The sequence below is a fragment of the Mauremys reevesii genome, linkage group 5, assembly GCF_016161935.1.
Source record: "Mauremys reevesii isolate NIE-2019 linkage group 5, ASM1616193v1, whole genome shotgun sequence".
In the NCBI taxonomy this organism is placed as follows: domain Eukaryota; kingdom Metazoa; phylum Chordata; order Testudines; family Geoemydidae; genus Mauremys; species Mauremys reevesii.
This window is the reverse complement of record NC_052627.1, coordinates 63,255,263-63,271,054: the sequence shown is the minus strand read 5'-3', so window position 1 is coordinate 63,271,054 and position 15,792 is coordinate 63,255,263. Positions and strand designations below refer to the sequence as shown.

The 15,792-nt window shown below is 40.3% G+C and overlaps 2 protein-coding genes across 5 annotated transcripts in view; one reads left to right on the top strand and one right to left on the bottom strand.

Annotated features, from left to right (window-relative positions):
• Window positions 1-15,792, bottom strand: part of FNIP2 (folliculin interacting protein 2) — a 72,252-nt gene that overhangs the window by 24,188 nt on the left and 32,272 nt on the right. Inside the window, exons 2-9 of one of the 2 annotated variants that reach the window (XM_039539190.1) lie at window positions 15,323-15,449; window positions 10,672-10,803; window positions 7,305-7,405; window positions 7,120-7,191; window positions 6,056-6,156; window positions 5,806-5,895; window positions 4,527-4,598; window positions 3,627-3,756 (exon numbers count right to left, since the gene is read on the bottom strand). In XM_039539190.1, coding sequence (XP_039395124.1) covers window positions 3,627-3,756; window positions 4,527-4,598; window positions 5,806-5,895; window positions 6,056-6,156; window positions 7,120-7,191; window positions 7,305-7,405; window positions 10,672-10,803; window positions 15,323-15,449 — 825 coding nt within the window. The remainder of the gene's footprint in view (window positions 1-3,626; window positions 3,757-4,526; window positions 4,599-5,805; window positions 5,896-6,055; window positions 6,157-7,119; window positions 7,192-7,304; window positions 7,406-10,671; window positions 10,804-15,322; window positions 15,450-15,792) is intronic. The other variant, XM_039539191.1, reaches the window with a different exon arrangement.
• The window catches only part of C5H4orf45 (chromosome 5 C4orf45 homolog), a 105,688-nt gene that overhangs the window by 82,816 nt on the left and 7,080 nt on the right, over window positions 1-15,792 (top strand). Inside the window, exon 7 of one of the 3 annotated variants that reach the window (XM_039539192.1) lies at window positions 3,603-3,838. The exons of 1 other annotated variant lie outside the window; for it this stretch is intronic. The gene's annotated coding sequence lies outside the window, so the exon portion shown is untranslated. Of the gene's footprint in view, window positions 1-172; window positions 332-3,602; window positions 3,839-15,792 lie in introns of those variants that run through there. One more of the 3 variants, XM_039539194.1, reaches the window with a different exon arrangement.

The following is a 15,792-nucleotide window of genomic DNA, read 5'->3' as shown; positions in this document are numbered from 1 at the left end:
GCTCCAATCAGCCAAAAACTAAGCCATGGCAACTGCAAAAAAAGTAATCTCAATAGAAACCACAGAAATACATGGTGGAATAGGACAGGACCTCTCAGCCTGTAAGTTATGAACCAGAAGCCAGTCATGGGTTGTCCCCTCCTGACTGGGTTGTGATATCCTTAACTTCTAGGCACCATCTCTCTAGCACTGGCAGGTCCATGGTGTCAGTGAATACAGTATGCAGTGATTTGTGAATGCAGCACCAGGCATTTGATCAAGAGTGAGAGAGACAAGTCATCCGAAAGTGTTTGGAGCCAGAGATCAAGAAACTGATGGTCCATGATGAAAATCTTCTAGCTTTTGACTTTACATATACTTAGGGGTCTGACTAGAAAAAATAAGTAGTGGTTATCTCTGATGCTCGGCTACTCAACACCAAAATGAGACAATGTTTACAATACAGTGTATAGACCTTCATAAAACTGTTTAATTTCCTATGAGCTAGGATCAGCAGTAGAATAGTTAACCATGCTGACATTAAGTTTTTAGGGTTAACGTCCTATCACGATGAGAAAGTTCACAAGTGCCAGACATATGGAAGATGCAGGCAGACAGTTGAACTCTGTTTACATTTTGATGGTTATCGTCTCAGCCATAAAGACTAGAGAACCTATTTAAGGGGAAATTTTGATTCTACAGCACAAGATGGAGATGCCAAGAATAGATGAAATAAGCATCCATTGGTAGCTGCTCCTTTGCAGGCCAGTCTGATCCCTACATTTACTGACCATAATGAATTTCTAAAGGCCTTGTGACTATGTCTACCCTGCAATAAGACACACAAATACCTCATAATGAACATGCCAGGAAGCCAGTAGAGTTTTTGGAGGTTATTAACTACCATAAACCAAAACAGTGTTTTTCAAAAAGCTACTTCTGTCTCAGAAATGCAGCATAGAATGCCTTTATGGCTTTTTTGTTTGTTTTTAAACAGACATGTAACTGGCAAAGAATTTATCTACCACCCATTATGAATGTCACTGAAGTCATGTTTCATCATGGCAAGGAGAAAGTAATCTTGCATAGTTTAAATGCACCCAATCTCCAATAGTGCTGTCAAATGCCAAAGGATTGTCAAAAAACCAGATCAGAAAATAAAGATATTTGCAATGCAACTCTGAGTCTACTGATGTTGCTGGCTTTGGAGAAGTTATTGCAATTAACTGAACTAAAAATGTTTCAGAGGGTATATTATTGTGCCAATCTCTAAAAATACTACTGGTAAATTCATAGCATTTTCATTATTTTTTTAAAAAGCAAAGCATTAGATAGATGTTGTTCAATCTGTACAGACTGCACTTCAGTTGAAACAAGCAAAAAGGCGAGCAAAAAGCTGGCTATTTGAACTAAGGTTTGTGCATTTTTGAAAACTCATTCTAAGCAGAAACTGTTTTCTGGCTGATCTATTTGATGAGTTGAATATACTAAATTTGTCACAACAGAGGCACTAAAGAGAAAACTGAGCTTGTGGGAAACAAGAGCTCAAGATGATAACATAACCTCCTTTGAACTCCTTAGTAACTTTAGTGCAAAGATAGAAATTCCCATGAACTTTGTAAATCAACATAAGAAACATCGCAAATTGAGTTCTTGTATAGTTTCCCATAGTTTGAGATTGAGAAACAGAAGTCTGACTAAAACAACGAGGAGTACTAACATGGCTACTGCTCTGAAAAAAGTCTGACTGTGAGAACCCTTTTCAACAAAGCTGCTAATTGTACTTGACTGACAAGTAACCATCTAGAGCTGCAGATAGAAGTTCTATTTTCTTTGGGACGTTGGTCTAAAGATTGGTCAGATGCTGTGCAGTTTTGGCTGTATGAATTAAAGCACAGATTCAGCTCCTATTGAGATCAATAGCAAAAATCCATTGTTTCAATGGTACTTGATTGTTTGACCAAATGAATATTTGAACATAGCAACACATGTAATGCCTGACAGCCTAAGTATTGGATCTAAAATACCTTTGTGCAATTTCCTTCTCTACTATGGCTATGGTGAAAGCAAATGCACAGAAGTCATTTACCTCTGGAGAAAGATTTGATGCTGCATACTGCAAATACTACACCAAGAACAGAGAAAATAACGTTCAGCAAGCAGGCTTAAATTTTGTCTTTAGGGATAATAAGTTACAAAAACACTGAAATATATTTGAGAATGAACTTTTTTTAAAAAATGCCTCTTTAAATGAGATTTTAATCAAAGGATTTTTTACACTAACTTAACTGATCACTATAAGATGATCTAAATTGAACACAAGTTAATTAACTAACCAATGCCTTGTTCTTTGTCTAAAAGCTATTCCATTAGTTTTTGAACTTGAGGTCACTTTTTCATATGGTGGATTTCAGGATAATTTCTTTGGCCCACAGACCAAAAGAAAGCCAAAATATCTGTCTGTAGCAATGATTAATGGAACAGAGATATGGGGCATGGAAATGGTTCTTCCAAGGTGTTTGTAGGGCACTTAGCCTGTTTAACTTGTATATTTATTAAGACAACTTGTGATCCATTGGCTAAGTATCCCTTCCAATGGTAAAAGCCACAGAGGGGGCTTTTCATGTGGGAAATCTGTACATGGAATCTCTGTAAGAGAATCAACTATGTCATCTCATTGGGGAGAAGTGAGCTTTACATCTCCTTGGTAAAGGCTACAGAAGCACTTGCATAAGCCTGGAAAACCCTCAGAATCCACAAGAGGACAGGGTTATCAGCCCCTAGCACCTCCAGCTCCTTGGCAGTGGCTGACCCCAGCTTCCCAGAAAATATAATACAGCATTAAGTTGGATGACCTTTTCCAGGTAACTTCCACCACACTGGAGGGCAAGGGGAGAGAATGAAAGCCAATTCCCAGCGGCTGCATCAACTCCGTACTGTTCCTAATCGGCACAGAGAGGGATCCACTGGCTTCAGGCCTATGAGCATGCATGCATATATGCAGGTCCATTTGTAAGCGAGGGAGGTAGCTGAGAGGCATTCCTTATCTTGCTATGAAAAAGCAAGACTGTCTATAAGCCAAGTCTCGATGCACCCCATAATGCTTTTGTCAGACCAGTGGCAAACGTATTGAAGTTATTATAGCCAAGCTTTTGGCTTTTGTTTTTGGGTCATAGCTCTCTTTTTTTCAAGTTGTGCCAAAAATCACTGCTTGAGGCATCCTGTACATGTCAAGAGAGTTGTCATGGTCTATTGCACCAAAGTTTTGTTAACTAGTCACCAATCAGTTTGTTATAGTAGAATATAATTGTGCCACTGATGGTGTTACATTCTCCCGCATGTCAGTAGGTAGTGCCATTCGTTCTTCTAGTAACAGCTGAGAGTTTAATTTTCTTATTTGAATGGGTGCCTCAGAAATAAATGATAATCCTTCATTTGAAATGTGTTCATTTTTAACCTCATTTTGTAGTCATTCATTTGTAATAATCTTAAGCAACACTTAACACTAGTACTTAGGAGAGATCAGATTGTTACTAGGATTTTTTTTTTAATTGACTTGCCCCTTTAAGAACAGAGGCTTGGCCAATTTCAGCAACTGCAGCGCAATTGTTATTGTATTCTAGCAGGGAGAAGCTCACAACACTCACCACCTTGGAATAATTCCATTTTCTAAACTTGTTGTTTGACTTCGGAGCCAGCGGCGCTGGTAGCTACTGGAAGAGGAGGATGAGGAGCTTGGTGATGGGAACGGTGTAATCAAGAGACTACTCAGAGATGCTGTCAAGAAAACACACACATGGACATTTTGTAGGGTGCTGATTAAACAAAAAACTATTCCCTTTGGCCAGGTTAACATGAATATAATTTTTGCCTATCGATTTTCTCATTTAAAAAAAAAAAAACCAAAAAAACCCAGTAGCTTTCCTTTCAGTCTGACTCATTCCCAGCAGGTGAAACCATAATTATTTGAATTATTCTTGCTGCCTTAACATAGTAGAAGCCTTTTTTCTTAACAGCACCAGAATGTTGTATGTAGTGGAGACTAGACTGATGGCGTCTCTCTCCTCTGTGCTGGCTGTACTCCGCTGAAGCAATCTGTCCTAAAAGATGTTGCCAGTCACGACAGCAGGCCAACCTCTACCCACTGCTTTTCCTCCCCTGACCAAAAATCCTCTCCCCTCTTTTCTTTAGTGGAAGTGCTACTGTTGATTTCTTTCCTCTAGCATATACATTTATATTACTGAAGTACTACATAGATGAGAATCAAATGAGTTAATGATGTAAAGGCAGAGTATCACAAGACACATTCCCTTTCTTACTGATTTGTAGGGGAGAAGGGGAAGAGTATGTTCTGCAGCGGAGCTGATGAGCAGAAACCTAGTTTATAGGGAAGGGAACTGCTCAACAGATCCACAAGTTCACGTGGATGTGCTATAAGCAGCGATATCCAAACTCCACCCCACTGGTTGGGCAAAACCTGAATCTGTTGAATCACTGTGCTAAAAAGCTTTGCTTTCCTCAAATGGGAGAAAAAGAAACACAAATACCTGACCGAGCAATGCCGCTGTCTCTGTCCTCATTTTGCCCTCTGCTAGGCATATCAACCGGGGTGCTATGTGCTAAAGTAAACAGATCAGATCAACAGAAAACATTACATGTTGCCTCATATTGTTTGTCAGTGTTAAGCAAAGTTTATGTTTAAAGGGCACACAACAGCAAAGTCACATCCAGTGCAGTTAATTTAAGCAATAGCTATGTCCACAGTGTGTGGGCAGATAAAAATATTCTGTGTTTGAAGAGGTAATAAGCAAGCAATATTTCAATACTGAACACTACTAGTGAGATTGCGTTTTTTATTTTAGACTAAAATACCTTCTAAGTACCTGTAGGAATCTGAACATTAATTTATATACACTGAAAAAGTCATACAGCTGAGAACCAGCCCCTGAAAAAGTGCTTCAGGTGGAGTATCCAAAAATGGGAGCACCCAAAATCTCTAGCCACATTAGAAAATCATTTTTGTGGCATCACTGGCATTGAACAGGCTAACAATACTTTATATGGAGTATCAGTTTCAGTTGTTTTTAAATTAACCACTATGCTTGCTTTATAGCATGAAGCAAAAATTCAATCCAGTGTAGATCACCAGTAAGTGTTAGTAGCACATATTCACTTAACTTATGAAGCATGCAAGATTTGTGAGGGAAGTGAAGTAACTTTTCATTTTTGCAATCAACAGGATCAGTTAGATCCGAGGTTTCCCCACAGCATGAGTAATCGTCATGCCTGTAAAAGGATCTTTTCATATGTGAAGTAGACTAAATGCTACTTTCGAATTGAAGATAAAGCCTTTAATATTGGAAAATCGAAACTTAACCACTCCCAGACTCAGTTCAATAATGTCTTAAAAGCGTTGCCATCAAGTGAAAAAAAATCCACAGATCAAAAGATATGGGAGGAAAGCAAAGAGGGAAAGAAGCAAAAGGGAACTGCACACCAGCAAGAGATCAAATGTAGACCAGGAAACAGAAATCCTCTTAGAAACATAAGGGCTCATTTATTATTGAATACACATTACATTAGGAAGTTTCTTTAATGTGAACATTTGTGGTAGAGGTGGGAGGGAAGAACAGGAAGCAATTTAGTGCAGCCTGGTATTTCAAGAAGGCTTGAGTCAAAATATAAAGCCAATATGTGCCTATCATCATCTTCATCACTTTAGCCCTCTGTTTCTAGAGTGTAATTATGGACCTCCTGACAAGATTCAAAAGAAGCTGGGTTACTGTGGGTGGGTGGGCCACACTGTGCTCAGCATTCCACACAAACCTGCAAAGAAAGAAGCACTCCGGATGAGCCGGAGGGGAACTCCTTCAGATACACCCTGCAGCACTTTGCTGCTACACAGCTGTAACACACCTAAAAACAGCAACGCAGAGAGAGCGCAAGACAAAAACAAACAAACAAAAAACAAACAATTAAAGACAATACAGGGGAAAATAATTTAAAAAAAACAAACGAAAAACAGATGGCCTCATCAGGAAAACTTTTTTTTTTTTAAACAAAATAAAATATTTACCTAGATTACTTCCACTACGGCAGGTGCCCAAACCATTTTGATTAGAGCTCAATTTTCCCAGATTGGGATCTTGGTTGATGTATTCAAAGCTATCTTGCAAGCTAAAAAGGGAGAAATATCAAAATTTCTAAGAAGGGGGATAGAATGGCTTCCATTAACATCAAACTACACTCTGTTTTGTTTGCTTTGTTACAAAAATGTAACTTCAGCACCAAGCTTAAAGATTAGCAGATACTCCTATATTATAACAGATATTTATAATGGAAAATAGATCATGGAGGACTGTAGACTTTAAGACTGTACTTTTCGGAATTAACTAATTTTCCATGTTTGGTCTCTGCCCACAGTGATTTTGAGGGGTAGAGGGGGATTGAGCAAAATCTCATCAGCCATTTTTGAAGGGGGGTGGGGGAAGAGGAGGAGACACAGAGACAGGGGGGTAGAAAAATATATACATACCTTCATTATATTAAAAAGGCAACCTTGTTGGCAGTGGGAACTTGTCACTGAAGATAGAGACTAAAAGCCTTTGAATGTTTATACAGGCCTCTAAACTTTGAGTTTCACCCATTGCTCATCCAGAGCACACTTAAAGAGTCAAAGGGTACATCTACACAGCAATTAAACACCCATTGCTGGCCTGGGTCATCTGACTCTGGTTCATTGGGCTTGGGCTGTGGGACTGTAAAATTGCTGTGAAGATGTTCAGGCTTGTCTTGGAGCCCAAGCTCTAGGGTCCCATAACCTGGGCTCCAGCCTAACCATCTACACTGCAATTTTTAACCCTGCAGCCCAAGCCTCATGAGCCCAAGTCAGCTGACCTGGGCCAGCTGCTGCAAGTCATTTATTCCAGTGTAGATGGACCCTGAACGATCCCATTCAGTATTCTAGAGCTCAGCATGTGAATACTGCTCATAAACAGTCTCACTCTCTCTCCCTTTCACTCACTGCTAGCCAACATTTGGTTTTATGAGCTTTCCAGTTTTATACAGACCAACCTTAGGAGCAGTGACAGAAGAAATCTAAAATGAGAGTGAGGAATGACAGGAAACAACCAAACTTACTTATTTGTGCTTCCACTGAAGCTTCCCACTCTGGCTGAGAACACTTTACTTATCATAAGCTGCGGAGGAGAGCTGAAAGGATAAACAATCATCATCTCAGTGACTCAACAGTTCCAATACCTTCTCCTTCCCCATTTCCAAGCATTTGGCAATATGGATAATCCTAGAAGAGGAAACTCACTTACCGTATGTAGTGGATTTTCAAGGTAGAACCTTTGTAACTCATTGCTACTGAGCCAAACATCATTTCTCCAAGCATGTTGACATCAGAGGCTGGTCTAGTGTACTATAGATAAGTAAGGGTAAAAAAGCCAATTATAACCATTGCATTATTTTAGCATGGTGCTCAGCAGTACTAAATTTTGAACATGAAGTACAAGTAATCTCTGCTTCCCAGTGAAGAGCAGCATATACCAAGTGGTGTTTGTGCAATGCGTACTGTGACAGGGTCGGACCAGATGGCTACAGGAAAGTGATAGAAGGCAGCTATATTAGCCTCAGATTAAGCAGGTCCCTTTTCCCTGGGTTAGGTAACAGGGGTGGTTCCAGAACAATCAGGAACTTGCTCGAACCAATTAAGGCAGGCAGGCTAATCAGGGCACCTCATTTTAAAAGGACCTCGCTTCAGTCAGTGAGGGCCGCACAAGGAGCTGAGAGTGGGAGGGTGTGCTGCTGGAGGACTAAGGAATACAAACGCTATCTGGCATCAGGATAAAGGTCCTGTGGTGCGGATAAAGGTAGTGTTGGGAGAAGGCCAGGGGAGCTGTAGCTATCACACGGGTGTTACACAACACCGTAGACAGCTGTGATCGACAGGGCCCTGGGCTGGAATCCGGAGTAAAGGGCAGGCCCAGGTTCCCCCCATCCCCTCAACTCCCTATTGGATACAAGAGGAATTGACCTAGACTGTGGGTCCCACTAGAAGGGAAGGTCCCTGGCCTGTCCCCTGACCCACTAGGTGGATCAGCAGAGACTGCAGGGATTGTTCTCCTTCCTTTTCCCCATGCTGGCCAGTGATGAGATTAGCTGAGTGAACAGCAGGTTTGAACCAGTTTAGCCACTTTTGCAAAAAACAAACAAACAAACAAAAAAAACCACCAGCAAAAGTGGCTAAACTGAGGGCTGCCATGAATCTCTGATGTGAGCAAATCCGCCAATAAGTGCAGGATCCACCAAGGCAGAGGAGGAACTTTGTCACAGTACATACTTTATTTAGTTCATTAGAGAGGCCCACTAGTTCAAATTTGCATGGACTCTCCCAAAGGTCTGCAATGAAGACACTCATGCACAGTCTCTGCAGCTGAACCAGACACAAGTAATTTTATCTCTCTCAGCCACATTTCTTTATTGTAGGATGTTGCTTGAGAAAGACTGCAAGCATTGCAGGTCTGAAGAGTCTGGACCCTTAAGTGTTGTTACTTTTAAAATTAAAAATCATTCCCGGTCTAAATTAACTCATTTAGATGGCAAGATGTACTTGGAATGACGATTTTTAAAAAAGGAAACAAAATACTTACTACATTCCAAAGATCTACTACCAGTAAGAGGATAAACTCCTATGTATAAGTTCTCACCACAGTTAAGGTAGTAACTTGCATTTCAACACAAGGATACAATTTCTTAAAACAAACCCAATCCACATGAAGTCTCTCATGTGTCTCTTAGCACAGGACAAAGGTTTGCCTTTTTTTTTTTTTTTTAGGAGATTCACACAAGCGATTTTACAGAAGCACACAGGAATTTTAAAAAGTAGAAAACTCATTTTTCTGAGTCTCGAATGTCCTTTTTTAAAATCAGCACCCAAGAAACTCACATGTGGGCTTTAGGAGAGTGGAAAAGTGCACAAAAGCAACAGGCCGTGCTCTGTGGAATCAGCTGCCTTGCTCTGACTAAATTTAGAAAATTCAGTTACTAGAGGCACAGCCACACTAGAGAGCTTACAGGTGCAGCCGTGTCGCTGTAAACTGTCTAATGTAGCTGCTCTAAGCAAACAGGAGAGAACTCTCCTATTAACTACTCCAGCCCCAAAAAGCAGCTGAAAGCTATGTTGGTGGGAGAAGCTCTCCCACCGACACAGTACTGTCCACACCAGCGCTTATGTCGGTGTAACTTATGTTGCTCGGGGGTGATTTATTCCTCCCCCACACAAGCAGTAGGATAGACAGCCTCAGTGGCAGGCTTCTAGGGATTTTGCAGGGGGGGACCCCCCAAAAAACAGGGTATGCACTTTTTAAAGAGAAATTTAACTTTAAAAAGTCACTTCCGACTGAAAGCTTTTTTCTAAGACTAATGTTAAGGTAACACTTGAGGGTAAGTCTATGCGGCAAAAAAACCCTTCAAAAACAGCAGGTCTCAGAGCCTGAGCCATCTTACTCAGATTTGCGCTATATCTATAAATAGCAGTGTGGAGATCCTGCTCGGGTTGGAGCCTGGGCTCTGAGACCCTCCTTCCTCACCAGTTTTCAGAGCCCACCAGCTCCAGCTGGAGCCCAGAGTGTCTACACTGCTATTTTTAGCCTCATAGCAAACAGCAGGAGCCTCAGTCAGCGGACCCAGGTTCTGAGACTCCCTACTGCTGCTGTTTTGTTTGGGGTATTTTTGCTGCATAAATGTACCCTAAGATTACCAGAACTGAAAAACTGAAGAAAAGGACCCTCACCTACACACAAACACTAGCACCAACTAAAGTAATTAAAAAAGTTTCTAGTTACATGTATAAACAAACAAGTTTTATCTAAGTCCTAATTCTCTGTGTATTTGACAGTATTTTGTGTAGTCAATTTCATAATTTCCTCAACATGGGAAGTTCAGCACATGCGTAACTGAGTGTAGGATAAGGGCCTAACTTTTTATATGGTAGTAGTCACACTATGTGGTATGACTAGTTATATACTTTAAGTCTTTATGGGAACTTCACCTCTTTACGGGAACTCAGTTTCTCCTGTTTACGTGAGACTTTCAGAGATCAAAACAGAGGAAAAAAGCATTTTTAAATCAACCAGGAAGATGTGATTGCCATTTTTTGTGGTTGTACAGGGGACCTGAAAGTATTTAGCCATTTTTTAGAAACTGACTAGATTTCATATTGACAGGGTCTGTTTACAATCTTTCCCATAATCAGCTGGGTTCAACAGCTCCTGCAGAAGTTATAAGCATTGGCTCCTGCAATGGAGGATTGAGGAAAAAAAATTATATTTTTCTAGACCAAGAATGTGGAGCACCATAAAGCAAATACATACTTTTGAAGTATGTCTAAGTTTAGACTATAACTATTTTATGAAAAAGTTCAGAAAAACTGAAGAATTGTGAAATTTAAAAAACTGAACATAGGAACTTCTAAACTTACATAACACTTTAAAAATAAAACAAAACACCCCTCCTCCTCAGCATGTGGAAGGAAAGAAATACAGTTCAGATCCCCAGTATCAGTTTCATATTTGACATACTACAAATCCTATTTAAACAGACATTTGTGAATTTAACACAAAGTTATCATCTTTAGTCGTTCATTGAAAATCTATATATGGATTTGCATCGATGTGTTACCATTACCTGGTACTTTGGAAGCTGGTCCTTGACATGCTGTGTACAGCCCACTGATGGACTATGGGAAGAAATACTATTGGTTCCATTGCTTGCTTGGCAGCACTTGGCAGAAGCCTTTCCTGAAGCATCCTCTATTTTCTGTGTCAGAAAAGGTCGATGATGAAAGTAAGTTTAACAAACGAAGATTTCTGTTTCTAGCTGCACCCCTGTGATCTCAGAAAAGTTTTATTAAGAACATACTGGAGCAAAAGAATAATTTTGAAAGATTTTATTTGTGGGTTAAAAAAAATAAATCAATCCAAGTCATGGTAGTAACTGTGGCTTTTCAAGAGAAAGGAAAGTGATGCCCAGGAGAACAGAAGTGTAGAATTATTCTTGAACTTAGTCTACCAATGAATTAAGTTTTTGTTATAGAAATACATGTCACACACAGTATATAGTATCAGAGGGGTAGCCGTGTTAGTCTGGTTCTGTAGAAGCAGCAAAGAATCCTGTGGCACCTTATAGACTAACAGACGTTTTGCAGCATGAGCTTTCGTGCTCATGCTGCAAAACGTCTGTTAGTCTATAAGGTGCCACAGGATTCTTTGCTGCTTACACAGTATATAAATACTCTGCTTCTTCAGCCATCGTGATCCTGGTCAAAGTAATTTGTTACAAATCTATCTACAGCAAATGGTTTTTTTCCCCCTGTTAGCATATATTTTATAGAAATCACGAGTGAGCTGCAATCTATAACATAATTTGCTAACATTTATGCAAATAAATCTCATTTTATGAGCCGCTTTCTATGGATAGCGAGCGGTCACTCTCTTAAATTGCATAGTATTGTTTCTGCTTCACAAAATTAACAGCAGATTTCTTCAACAGAAGAACAGCCAGAAAAACACAAAGAGAGAATAATTGGCAGGAATATTAGGATGAATAATCATTTGCATAGAAATTTAAGAATAAACCACTGCCCGTCTGAATATTTAGTGTGTAATATTCACCTGTCAATAACTGCATTGCCAACTCCCCAAGTTTAATCTCAAACAGGGGCGGCTCCAGGCACCAGCGCACCAAGCGTGTGCCTGGGGCGGCAAACTGCGGGAGGGCAGCCTGCCGGTCGCTGTGTATGTATGCCCAATTTGGCGGCAGGTATGCCGAAGGCACAGGACCGGCAGACCTCCCGCAGGAGCGCCGCCGAATCTGCGTTACCAGTGGACCTCCCGCAGGCGCGCCGCTGAAAGCCGCCTGCCTGCCGTGCTTGGAGCGGCAAAATACATAGAGCCGCCCCTGCTCTCAAATCACCGTTTGTATTATTTGACTTGCTCTACCTACCTTGGCAGTTTTTACTACAGAAAGACTCCTAACCTTTCAACAATTGCATGCTGTTTACATAGTAACATTGTGGTAAATGTTATCCAAGAAAAGAAGCATTTAGCTTTTTGAATAAAATTAAAAATAGAAGTTCTTGCATGCAGAGTTCCCAGTTTAAAAACAATATTTTTTGTTTAAAAAACAAACAAATTCACACAAACTCTTTTTAGCTACCCATCAAAAAGGCTAGTTTGCCTAGAATAAATGCTGGCAAAGCATGTGTCTGGCTACATCTATGCTAGGAGCGGGGGATGTGAAATATCCTGCTCTCGTAGAAATATCTGCAGTAGCTCTCATCAAGCTAGCATGCTAAGAACAGTAGTGTAGCATGAGCGCAGCATGGACTAACCACCTGGAGTCCATACCCCTGAGGTTCAGGCAGGTTTGTGCTCAGGATGGCTAGACCATGCTGCTGTTTGCTGCCACCCGTGCTGCCCCAACTACACAACTACTTTTAGAGGGCTAGTTTGATGACAGCTAGAGTGAGGATGTTTACACGAGCTGGGAATCAGATCCCCAGCTCCAAGGGTAGACATACTCTGTTTTTTTTCATTCTCTTAAACTATTAGCATTGCAATAATGACAAGAAGTCTCAATCTGGACCTCATTGTATTGGGCACTATACACAAATACTAATGAAACAACAATCTTTGGCACGGCATACATTAAAAAAAATGCTGAGTGTTGTAACTACATCAATGCACACACGCTTCACTGGTGCAAAGCAGGGTTTACTGGATAAAGTTGCATCTGTGTAAACTTTGCTTTACACTGATACATTAGGAGTTTGCACTGAAATAGTTATAAAACCAAGAAAATGGGAACTTAAGACATGCTCTTGGGTGGGGCTCGGAGAGAGATGGCAAAGACAATCCAGTAGCGCTCTCATAATTCTAGAGAGCAGAAATAGGTTTCACTATAGCCCTCTTACTATCAATTATAAAACTAACCAGACACGTGTAGAGGATTTTGTTGTTTTTTCTACATGGGGCTGACTGGTCTTTCATATTTTACCACATATTTGCATTCCTTTTGTGCAGCTTTTGCTTGGCACTGCGTTTATATAACTGCTGCTTATCTAATTCCCAATGTGACTGTCATTAGGTTGTTATAAATGCACAAATGTTAGTAGTCATGTGCTTGACACAAGCTATTGACAAAAACAGCCTTAATATAAAAAAAAGTGTTCTGTTCTATGCCACCCACAGGAATAGTTAGAATAAAACACATTAACTATACTACAGCATGATTAACCATACTCTTCAATACCCTTGTTAAATAGAAGATAATCTGCCTAGTTTCCCAGAAGCAGATTTAAAGGTAAAACTGCCTTAAATCTATCCTATTTGTTTATATGAAGGGGAGAAGCTCCCTAATTCTTTGCTCATTCGGGGCTTGATCCTGTTCCAAACTGAAGTCAAAAGAAGTCTGCCATAGACAAATAGCTGCAGGTTTGGGCCCTAGCCTGGAAGTCTGGAAAATGCCAGTGCACCAATTGTAAACTACAGCATTTCAAAGCCATACAGAGTTTCTGACTTGCAGTTCTGAATATTTAGCTTTAAGTGGCTATTTCAGTGTCTGATATGAAAATAAGGTGGTATGTTCTATTTGTTATAGGATATTTTGAAAACACAACAGAGACTCTCTAAGGACAATATTTTAAATGGAGATTTATACTTTATAAATTAACCTTTTTGTTTAAAATGTTTATGTCTTTAAGAGGAGCAAACCATTTTTATATAATTGTAAATACACCTTCCCATTCTTCCAAAGCAAATGCAACACTGTGTAATCAACCCCTTGGATATATAGTACTGACCTTGGTATTGGGGCTCATAATAAAAAAAAAATGGGGGATTAATATAGGCCACTCTGACCTATTTACCCTCAGAAGTAGATGATCAGTCATGCTCATCATGTGTGCCTTACTAATGTGGGTTAAGTCAACAGGTGATACTCGTGCAGCTTAATTTAAATACAGATTCAGATGGCTGTCTTTAAACTTTTTCATGAGCCACTTCCACAAAGCACTGCTATTTAAAGTGCACATTATAGCTAGTAATCACACACGGACTGTGCCAGTCAACACATTCCAGTGAACAGTATTAGCTGTAATTTGAAATCCATCCAATGAAACTGATTTATAACAAAATAGAGTTTCAGGGTAGGTCTATGCTTAAACCGCTGCAGCTTCTCCCGTTGGCGTCGTTAATCCCCCTCCGTGAGAAGCCCTCACATCGACATAGCACTGTCTACACTGCGGATTAGGTCGGTGAAACTGTGTTGTTCAGGAGTGTGGGTTTTTCAAACCCCTGAGTGATGTAAATTTAGAGTGTAGGCCTCGCCTCAGAACTGTAACTGAGTAGAAGAAAAGTACAGCTAACAAGGAAGACATACTGTATCACTTTTGTCTTCTTAATATCAACTGGACATATTCAAATACACCTCTACCCCGATATAACGTGACCCTATATAACATGAATTCGGATAGAACGCGGTAAAGCAGCGCTCTGGGGGGGGGCGGCAAGGGGGCTGCGCACTCTGGCGGATCAAAGCAAGTTCGCTATAACGCAGTTTCACCTAGGACAGGGTAAGATTTTTTGGCTCCCGAGGACAGCGTTATATCGGGGTAGAGGTGTACTGTTTAAGTGTTGCCTTGTAGATCCAGATACTGACAGAGATCAAGCCACACCTTAATTGTACATTTCCTTGTTTTTGCTGGTTTGTCTCACAACATTCAAAATTATGTATTGTCTGCTATTGTCTCAGTCACGTGCACATACTCTACTTTACAAAAATGGAGTGGTGACAAAAAAACCCAGTGACTTTATTGGTTTAACTGAAGAGGTCCAAAGGGAAACCAAGTGCATCGGAACATGTGCCCACTCCCAGTGAAATAAGCAGATATCTCTGTGCAACTCGTGCAAGGATTGGGCCTAAGAAATGAAAAATGATCAGCTTCAACATATACAAAAAATGTTGATGTCAGAAAAATACTAAAGTAAAAAAAGGATCAAGTCCATTCAGCAATGCCTAAGCAGGGCCTACACTGTTTTATATCAGTCACCATATTTTTTTTAAATGGCAGTAAGCTGGAATGTGTTATTTTAGGCTTTTCGGATGTAGCTGTAACAGGCATGCCCTGCATATTTCAAAAAAGTTTGCACCCACAACAAATGCAGCAAAAACTTCCAAAATAAAATGCAGAAATGAGCATTGTCTCTTTAAATTATTTCCATTCGGGGCCAGAGAACAAAAAAGAATCAAAGGACAGAAGCATATTAATGTTTCATACCTGAGCTGCTGCCTCATCAACTTTGCGCACTGCTTTGGAATCAAACAAGACCTGTCTGCCTCTTCTCTCACAATCCTGGTAAACTATCAGGCGGATTTCATTCAAGTCAAACTCCGAACAGGACCAGCTGCAGATTGCAAATACAGTCAGAAGTTATGTTATCTCACCAGAGAGCTAACGGACTTGAATAAGAGAAGGAAGTATGTACCATCAATTGGGTCTTTTGCACAATGGTGGCAGGAACCACATTGAAATTTCAACAGCATCTGAAGAGGATTTCATGGAAGTGCTGAGTGAGCACCCATGTTTTGATAATGAAAAAGCCATATTACAACCAAGTACATGTAGTGAGGCATGTCCAGTGCAGTTATAGTGGAAACAGCACAGTCTTCCCTGCTATGATTTTTAAAATCCCTCTTTATTGACTGCTGTGCTATTTACCTATTGTCAGAGCTGAGTTATCCTCATAC